Source organism: Dromiciops gliroides, chromosome 4, assembly GCF_019393635.1.
Source record: "Dromiciops gliroides isolate mDroGli1 chromosome 4, mDroGli1.pri, whole genome shotgun sequence".
Taxonomy (NCBI): Eukaryota; Metazoa; Chordata; class Mammalia; order Microbiotheria; family Microbiotheriidae; genus Dromiciops; species Dromiciops gliroides.
Window position 1 is genome coordinate 147369162 of NC_057864.1, and position 10543 is coordinate 147379704.

Consider the following 10543-nt stretch of genomic DNA (forward strand, 5'->3'; position numbering starts at 1 on the left):
CTTTACTTTGTTAATTTCACATTGTTTCCTTTTCAAAGACCTATAAGCAAATATTCTTTGACCTTCAGAATGTATTGACATACTATTAGCTAGCTTTTATATAGCCCTTTAAGGTTTGCAAAGCAATGTGCATATGTTATTTCATTTGATCCTCACAACCCAAGGGAAGTATTATTTTTATTATTCCCATTTTACGGATTAGAAAACTGAGGTTGAGAGGTTGGTGACTTGCCACGGGTCACAAAGCGATGTCTGAGATAGAATTTGAACTCAGTTCCAACACTCTTAACTACTGCCTATATAAATTAAATTATTATCCTTATTACCCCTCTTTATAACCCACTGCCTTTGTCAGGTAAATCATCATATCACTGTAATACCTGGAGTTAGTATGCCCCCAGTAATCTGGAAATTGAACTCAAGCTTTCTGACTTTGGGCCAGCTAGATGGCACAGTGGATAGAGTGCTAGGCCTGGAGTCAAAAGACTCATCTCCCTGAGTTCAAATCTGGCTTCAGACTCCTAGTAGCTGTGTGACCCTGGACAAGTCACTTAATCCCATTTGCCTCAGCTTCATCATCTGTAAAATGAACTGGAGAAGGAAATGGCAAATCACTCCAGTATCTTTGCGAAGAAAACCCCAGATAGGGTCACAAAAAGTCTGACGTGACTGAAAAAAAAACTAAATAATAAACTTCTGACTTTAGTTCTCTTTCCACTAACCAAACTGACTCTCAGAAAAAGTACAATCTACAGTTACCTTCCTATATTAATGGATAATAAAACATCTATGAGTAAATTATTAAATTTCAAATCTCAAATGTGCTTTTATGACAATTGTATTGAAAGGTTTCATATCATCAGAAATACCGTTTTCTGAAATCTATTTGATTTATAAAATTTTCCAATGTCACCTACTCTCTACTTTTTTTTCCATATCAATGGATTAAGAGAGAACCTTTGCCTTCAGTAAAAGAAATGATCTCCTTACCCTTTACCCCACCCCCCAACTTGGCACCAAAAATTCTATGAAAAACCAGAGTTCAAGACTTACATTGTATGATAGTGAGTCTTGGTTTGGTAAATCTCTAGTGTTTGAGTTACTGAGGAATCTTTAATGCCAAGTCCCATTGCCACAAGTTTCCACCTAACATGTCATACCCCATCTTAAATATCCTCTCTTTAAATCTAGATTTCTCAGGTCTGCAATTTGCTTAGCTGAATTGGCAGCATTAAGAATTCTGTCCTTTCTATTTCCCCATCTTGGTTTTCTCCCCATCTTTTTCTACAGCCCCCCAAAAATATACTTTTTCCTACTTAAAAGTAGATAGAAAACAAATGATTACAAGTCATACAAGCCAGGAAGCAGAGAGTTAAGGCTTTTAAACCTGAAGCCTATATCTTCTAATGCTGTGAGAGGCTGTTTTCAATAATCAAGATGGAAGTAAAGAGGAGAATGTTTGGGCTGTTTCCTAAATGATTCAAGCTCTTTACTCAGATTGGAAAATTACTTCCTATGAAACCTTCCAGATAAATATAAAAAATTTACAAGGCCACTTTTCTATTAGGCTATACAGTGTGCATGCACCTTAAGCAAGGTAAATAAAAATCAATTTGCTTCTCTACTGCTCTAGGGACAGACATGCAATTGGCCAACGAGTCTCAGTCTTAACTTGAAACTTCTTAGGCTAAAAGGATCATAGATTTAGAACTCAAAGTCTCCTCATATATCACTAGTCCAAAACCTATTGATGAGGAAACTGAAGCCTGGAGCTACAGTGACTTGCCCAGGGTCATATACATTAATAAAATAACAGGGCTAGGATTCAAACTCAAGATCTTTGACTACAAAAATTACTCTTTCCACTATATCACATTCTTCTGTCTGACCATGGGAACGTGTGTGTGGTGTGTGTGGTGTGTGTGTGTGTGTGTGTGTGTGTGTGTGTGTGTGTGTGTGTGTTAAGAGAAGGCCTCTAGCCAGTCAAGGACAACCTGACAACTGAATTTAGTTCTTGTTGCTCCCAAGTTCTAGATTTCTCATTCAGGCATTAAGTGGGTGCTTTTCTACTATGAAAATGATTTTTTGTCTTTCCATGCTTCTGCTGAATCCATTCACCATGGATAAGATAACTCTTCTGTTTAGATTCAACCTGTATTCCTGAATTAGCAGTTCATACCCCTTGTTTTGCAAGATTCCAAGATCTATCTCTCTCAAGGTGAGCCAATTCAATTTCCAAAGTTCAAATTTAATTCCCTTTCATTTAAAAAAATGTAAATTATGCATACTTGATACCCTGTGGCACTTCTCTTTTTAGGGAAGATTCCATAAGAAAGTAGATAAATGTTTCATCAAGGAACACCTGTTCCTAGAAGAAACAAAGGGGTGAATGTGATGAAATAATGGGATTTAGCAGATACTCAAAGACCCACCTGGAGATTAATCTAGACTGACTGAATCAAGTGAGAGTGATTGACTGCTGATTAGCCTACTTTAACTGGATTGTAATCACACCTGGCTAGCCCTTAAGAAGGTATTGTTCTCCGAAGCTAGACCGTGAACTCAACTTGAGAACACCTTCAAAGCCAATGGATTTGGATGACGCCAACCAATCAGCTTGAAGCAGTGTGTAAGGACTGCCTCTGTTCCAGACCTATAAAAAGCTTCCACAATCAGCTAGCTGGGGAGTTCCTGATTAAAGCAGGCTCATGGCAGAGGACTTGAGGAAGAACCCAACCAGGCTGGAACTCTAGGCTAGATAGGCCTTTTCTTAACTTTCTGAACTCCATGTTAATACCTGTATGCTTTAATAAATGTTTAATGCCCAAAGACTGGTGCTAAAGCTTCTAATTTAAGGTGATGACAACAACATAGATTTTAAACATCACATAAAGAAATATGTAAATTTAAACAAACAATGAGAGAGGGTTGTAAACTCCCCAAAGGATCAATTTCCTTAAAGGCATATAAAGCACTACCTAAAACAATGCAAAAAAAAGAAAAAAAGTTTCTCAAGCAGTATGGAGCAATTGTTATTTCAGTGAAAAACCTGTTCACAGAAGCTAAACTTTCTACATCAATGTAAAACCTTCCTTTGACACTATAATACCGTCTCCTTTATTGCTAAGCTTGTAAAAATGATCTATACTTCCTCCCACTACTTCCTTATAATCTTTTCAAGCCTTTTTCTGGCTTCTGGCTCAATCATTCAACTGAAATTAAGCTTTCCAGGGCTACCATTGTCAAATCCAATGGCCTTTCTTTAGCCCTCATCTTCCTCCACTTCTCTGCAGAATTTGGTGGTATTGGGATACCTCTTCCTCTCTCTTCCATCAACTTATGTGACATTGCTGTCTCAATTCTTCTTTTGTCTGAGCAATTCGTCTTGATCACCAATTTTATCATTTTCTTCACATTTCCTAAATGTGGGTTTCCTCTTTGGCTCTGTCCTCAACTCTCTTTTCTTTCTCTATGCTCTTTCCAATAACTGATGTCAGACATTCACATGATATCAGCCAGCATTATTATGGGGACAGCTCCCCAACTTATAGATCCAGCATCAATCCTTCCTGTTCATCCCAAATCTCCAACTGTTCAAAGAATACCTTCATCGAATGACCCACTGGTACCCCAAACTTCAATATATCCAAAACTTACTCTCATATCTTGTCTTTCTCCCCTACACATGTCTTCTCCCAACTTCTTCCTTTCTATTGTTAGCACCACTATTTTCTCACTTACCCAAGTCTCAAAAATCTCAGTCATTTCTAATAATTCTTTATCCCTCACCCTCACACCTCATCAAATCAGTGGCCAAGGCTTGTCACTATTGCATCCACTATAAATCTTTTATCTGTCCTTTTCTATGCACTAACAGGGCTACCATCACAACTCAGACCCTTAGTGTTTGTCCCTTCCAATTCCTCCCTATCCAAACCATCTGTGACAAAAATGACAACAACCTTTTTCCAACAGAACTCAGTGGGTCCCTATTGCTTATGAAACAAAATACAAATTCTTTAGACAGGAATTTGATGTCCTCCACAATGCAGCTTCAAACTATCTTTCCAACAAGAGATAGTTTGTCATAGTAATATGAGTAAGGAAATCCTATTTTCAAACCTTAGTTCAAATCCTGGCCGTGCCATTTACTAGCTTTGGGACCTTAAGTGAGTCACTTCACCACTCCAGGCCTCAGGTTCCTCAACTGTAAAATGTAGGGGTACAGAGCCTCCAAGTTCACTTCCATCACTAAAACCAACAAGGCTAAATAAAGTTTTTAAAAAAGAAAGAAATAGCTCATTTGCATATAAATGAAGGCAAATAATTGTTTGAAATCTAGTGATTAAGTTTTGGGGCTTGTTTAATAATAGTACCTGAGAGCTAATCAGCTAATTGACCTCGAAATCATAAGGTGTAAAATTGGCCTCCACTGAATGAAAGAAAAATTACTCTAGTCTAAAATTCAACCCAGGCCTCCCCGAGATGGCCTTGGAGAGAGATTGAGGTAGAGATGCTTTAAGTTAATACTCACATTTTTCAACACTGGGAGGGCTAACTGTTCAAAGGAAAGAAGGTCTACCACGTACTGTCCCACTCGGTATTCACGTCTTCCAGCCGGAGGCTCTGACCTAAATGTAAAAGACAGTTTGTTCTGAATCACGTAAGTTTACTCTATTGATGTCTCATTTTCAGCAATATCCCTGGGGTTTCCCCTTCCCCATGGGCTGAATCATCCTTAGAGCTATTCATCCCTAAAACGGGTGGCTTGCAATGAAGACTACATTCCACCCACTCTCCTAAATGTGGTGCTTTGGGGGACTGGATAGGAAGCCCAAAACTGAGTCATGATGTCAGAAGGGACCTTGAGAGGTTGTACACATCACCCCACTTCTCTGGCACCATATTTTGTATTTATTGTTCATTCTTTCAATAAGCATTTATTAGGTTCCTATTATTGCCAGGCACTATCTAGGTACTGGGGATTCAAAAGTAAAAATATGATCTTACATCATAGCACTTGGAAACATTATTTCATTTGACAACCCTGTGAGGTAAATCCTATTATTAACCTCATTTAACGGATGAGGAAACTGAGGCATTAAATGACTTGTTCCAGGTCACACAGTTAATGCATATCTAAGGCAGGATCCAAGCCCAGGTCTTCCTGTTTCCAAGTCTAGTATATTATCTGTTCCTTATGTAGCTAGAGGCTTATGTTAGAGACAGTTAGACTCACAGTGGACAGAGTGCTGGGCCTGGAGTCAGTCAGGAAGTCTAAGTTCCTATAAGGCAGGAATTTCTGTCATAATTGTATTGCTATCCCTAAAACTTAGCACAATGCCTGACATACAGTAGATGTTTAATAAATGTTTAATGGATGGAGCATTATCTGATTCCCCAGCCCAAAGTGCTCTCATTTCTCCCTCTGAAGTAACAGAGCACTTTGCTGGAAATTCCTCCAGTGTTTTCACATTTTATTTAGTTAGAATTGCCTAAGTATTATCTGCATGGATAATACATCTGGCAACTCTCCCAAGACAGGGGTATTTTTCTCTTCTTTATATTTCCCACAATGCAGCATGATGTCTACAGGTATTCAATAAATATTTACAGAATAAAATTGATTTCAAAACCTATTTCTGTGTTTTCATTTTCTCTGGGAAAATGCCCAAGGCCTGGACCAAAAGATTCAGATTCCATTCCCTCAGCTCCCAAAGCCCTACCCCTTTTAAACACTATGCCAATATATGAGAGGGAGGAACATACGGGCAAGCCTTCAGTCTTATGAGGACACCCAGAATATGATTTTACAAGTTGCTCACAGGGCAATAAGCTTCCATTGTATCGGAATAGAAAGCCTCCCAAAATGTTTTTTTAAAGCATATAAGAGAGTGAGAAGCCCCACAATTTAAACATCAGTACCCAACTCTAGACAAAGGCCCCTTCAATCCAGACAACGTGACCACATCAAATCCAATTCTTCTCCCGCCTTGTCTGACTTCTTCTGTATAAAATCCATCAACAGGCACGCCCAATGATCTGAGAGCATCACTGGCTTTCTGGATCAGTGTGGTTTTTCCAACCCCTAAAACAAAAAATAAGTACCTATGAATAAAGCCAGGAGTACTAGAGCTTACAAGAACCAGAGTAACAATCATGCTCCACGGTATACAAATGTATCCCATGAATACTAATTTAATTTTCATTCTGATTACTCCAGGTGTTAAAACTTTTTTTGTCTCAAGTTGAAACACAAAGAATCAAAATCTGCTGTTTCTGGGTTTTCTTTTGACATTCTGGAGCATGCCTCCTGTTACTGTACATGGTCTCACTACTTATTCTAGGTAACAAAAGGGGCTTTGAAGATAATCTCTCCTGGCAACTTAAATTCGATAGAACAAGCCTTTGTTTTCTCCAGGCAGACTGAAGACTTTGGGTTGACTCATTTTTCCATCCAGGAAACAAAACCAAGAAGACTAGGCCAAAAGCTTTAATCGATGCAAATAGAGATTTGGACTTCTTGGTCAATTAAGGTTAGAAACATGGAAAAAAAAAATGTACTTTTGACTAAGGGCCATGGGTGTATGTCCCTCTCTCTAGATAGTTGCCTGACATCTTTAACTGTATGAATGTTGTATGCCCCAAGTGAAAACAGGGGCTGCTCCATTTCTGTCTCTAGAAGTCTACCACAATGCCTTGCATTCAGTAGTTAATGAATGTTTGTTGAATTAAAGTGAATTCCCAATTTAGGGAGACAAAGTCTCTCAAAAACACTAATCTTCAACTGAGTCCCTCCTTCTACATGCCTCCTACCCTTGTCTTGTACACTTAGGATGCCAAACCCTCCACCCCCCTATTACAATGCCCTCCTCTGATTCCCTTAATCCCATGGTATCCAAGGGATATAAGGTCTTCCAACCCTCTGACCCATTCCTACAGAGTGTGGAATGTAACAAGGTAGTTTATATGACCATCTGTTGTGCTGGTGAACAAAGAGCACTAAGGGGTCACGTAGTATCTTGGAAACATATTTACATTTTGCTTTCTGGAGACATCAAGACTTGACGCAATGAAGTGACTGTAATCCTTCTGCCCAAGCCTGCTGAGAATATGTGAGCTACAAAGAGCATTGTATCTGGAGTTAGAACACCTGATTTCTAAGCTCAGTACCCACACTTTTAGCTGTGTGACCTTGTTCAAGTCACCTACACAATACTTCAGAAATGTCAGCTATTAGTATTTTTTTCCTCTCTGAATCAGTTTCCTTCTCTGTAAGACTGGGTTAATATTCTTTGCACCAGGGACAGCTAGGTGGCGCAATGGATAGAGCATGGGAGTCAGAAGGACCTGGGTTCAAATCGGACCTCAGACACTTGATGGGCAAGTCACTTAAGTCCTGCCCCCCCCCCCCCCCGGCCAAATTTTTCTTTGTACTGTCTACCTAACCCATAGGGCAATGCTCTGGGAATTTTAAAACACTATAAACATGCAAGCTATTATGATTTTGAACCATTCTCTAATAATATCAATCAGGTGGCTACCTATTCTGCAAAAATACAAGGTTGACCCAAATTCTCCCCCCAAAATCTTTAAGGTTCCTTGAAATCAAGACAGAACCATTTAAATTTGTATATGTGGAACCTCCTCGTTTTACCCTAATGTCCCAATAGGATCAAAACTACTAAAACATGGAAAAACAACATGCAAGGGTTCAAGTACCTCAAAGAATTTTGGGGGGGAAAATCTCCTAGTAAAAGCACTATTTTACAAGTCAGAAACCTAAGTTTTAATTCTAGTTCTAACCCTAACCATCATTTGCATTACCTCCCTTAAATACCTTTATGCTTTATTTTTCCTATATAAATAGCTATACTATAAATAATGTTTCTCAAAGGGACATCATCAGGACAAGATAACACACTGTATTGATAATCTTGTATTTGATAAGTGTAAAGACATAAGATTTTTGGATAAGAATTCATTACTTGGTAAAAATTGTTGGGAAAACTGGAAAGCAGTATGGCAGAAACTAGGCATAGACCAATATCTTACACCATTTACCCAGATATGTTCATTTGTTTTTGAAGTTTTACTATGCTTAGGAAAAGAGAAAGGTTTTCTTCCCTCTGGTAAAACATAGCTCTTCTGATTTTAATATCCCTAACTGTGGCTAGTGATGCTGGTTATTATTATCATAATAGATTCACTAAGTGATTATCAGTCAGAGGGATCTCAAGATCAGCCTGGAAAGTGAACCTAACATAACAACTCCTTGAAGGAAGGGAGTATCATTTTTCATGTTTGTATCTCCAAAACCTAAAACAATTCTTTGCATATATAAAAGTGCTTACTTAATAACTGTTCATTGACTGAAATGAATTCTATGGGGAAATGTGTATGGGACTTTAGAATATAATCCATTTGGAAGCTGGAGAACTGCCTGTAATTTGTTTTTAAATGTTTTTGATTGCCTTCCTGTAGGCTCCTTATAAATTTTAAACCTCAAACTCAGCTTTTGCTACAGGGGCAATAAACATTGGAAATAATAATTTATGTTAGTAAGGATTTTATCTAAAAAAATACCAGGTCAGCACCTCTTCTGGGCAATGGAAAGTGGAATGATGGGTAGAAGTATCCTGGAGCATACAATGACTTATGTCCCCATAAGTGGCCTAAAGTATTACCAAGAACATCATACATAACAGATGGATAGCCTCATTGGTACACTGGTACTCAGGAAGTATTAAATCAAAGAAGCAAACAAACAGAAAACCCACCAAACCATCTTGTGGATACAAGAAACATAGGATGAGACCACATGGAGAATTGGGAGCTGTATCAGGAGAAGAATTAGGAAATAACACTGATCCATCAAATCATTTGAGTCAATTGGTGTTCATTTAAGCCTACTGGGCAAAATCAATAATAAAGAAAACAATTTCTTCATAGTAATCAGACATAATAATCAGAGATCATAGTGACCTCAGAGTTCACTAAATCCAACCCAATTATATTACAAGTAAGGAAAATGAAGCTCAAGAGTAATAAAGTCACAGCTGAGCCAGGATTCCAAAGTAGGTCTTCTGGCTCAAGATCCATTGATCAACAAGCATTTATTTAGCTACTACTATGTGCCAGGCATTGTGCTAGGGGCTGAGAATATAAAGAAAAAGTAAAAACAGTCTCCCTGCACTAAAGTAGCGTCTATTCTAAACAGCTTATACGTTTCTCTTCCATTCTAGTCCCAAAGATCCAGAACCCTTGTTTCTGTATTATGATCCCTATTTTATAAGTAAGGAAACTGGAGGGGGGGGGAGGGGACCAGGGATCTGGACGTCTTGCCCAAGAAGCTAGGAAGTTTTTCTGGCAGATTTTGAACTTGTCTTCTTGAATGATGGTCCAGCATTCAATCCTCTGGACCATGTAGCTGAACCCAGCTTTCTAACCCCCAAACAGCCTCTTGCCATCAGAGAACTAATTAAAAAACATTAACTGTCAATGCCTTAATTATCTATCTTCATCACTTCTTTCTCCACGTCCCTCCCCCCCCAAAAAAAGACCCAGAAGTGGAGGATAAATAAGGTCTCCTCCAGTCAGGAAACTAATCCTGGAGGCCAGTTTCCTTAATCTCCAGTCTGAGCACTTTGCTTTTCATCACCATTGCTATTAATAAACTTGACCATGAGCAGGGGTGGGGCAGAAAAGGGAGAAGTTTGGAGTCTCGACCCTGAGAATCCAGAGCAGCTGGAGACTGGAGCCACGACAGCCAGCCCTAGCGGGGGCGGGGCGCCCTCCCCCCTTCCCCCCAACACACGCACTGCAGGCAGCACTGCTGCCAAGTTGATCTAGGACGGGGGCATGGGGACTCCACGGTGGAACAGGGTAGGGACACAGCCCTAAATGAAGGTGGGGCGCGTGCATCTGCATCTCAGCCAAGAGCGCCCAGCGGGCGCGTGCTCTTCACCCCCGGGTAGGACTGAGGGCGGGCCGATGACCTAACTTCCCTTCCACGTTCAAGCTGTCCAAGCCTGCTCTCTGAATTTAGGAGCACCAGGGGAAGTGGGAGGGGAATCTAGAAAGGGGCCCGGACCATCCTGGTGGCTGCACTACAGGGGAGCTGGCTTTACCTGGGGGGCCGGTTAAAAACACGTGTTTGGTCATGCTGGGGTCTGGAGCTCTTAGATCCTCCCTCCCAGGATGTGCAACGTCCGGCTCCACCTCCTTCTTTTCCGTTTCTCCTCCCTTCCTCCCCCCCCACCCCAGGAGGACTCAGAACACTGCGCATGCTCTGTGTCCCTTTGCCTTTGCATCCTGAGTTCAAGGGCCTGAGCTGTTCTGACAAGGGAAAACTTCATTCTACCCTGAACAGGCTGCAGGCTCAGATAAAGGGAAGGTAATTTGCATTGGGGATGACATTACTAGGAGGACATATTGGGCACATAGGGGGAAAGATAATAATAATAATAACCTACCATTTCTTTAGCATCTGCTATAGGCACTTTTCAGATATTTCATTTGTATTTCATAAAGCCCCTGGCAG

The 10543-nt window shown here is 40.0% G+C and overlaps 1 protein-coding gene across 1 annotated transcript in view; it reads right to left on the bottom strand.

Annotated features, from left to right (window-relative positions):
• The window catches only part of NTPCR (nucleoside-triphosphatase, cancer-related), a 43321-nt gene extending 33092 nt beyond the window's left edge, over window positions 1–10229 (bottom strand). The window contains exons 1-3 of the mRNA XM_044004811.1: window positions 10131–10229; window positions 5926–6088; window positions 4535–4631 (exon numbers count right to left, since the gene is read on the bottom strand). Of these exons, the coding sequence (XP_043860746.1) occupies window positions 4535–4631; window positions 5926–6088; window positions 10131–10164 (294 nt within the window). The 5' untranslated portion in view covers window positions 10165–10229. The remainder of the gene's footprint in view (window positions 1–4534; window positions 4632–5925; window positions 6089–10130) is intronic.
• Window positions 10230–10543: the final 314 nt, after the last annotated feature.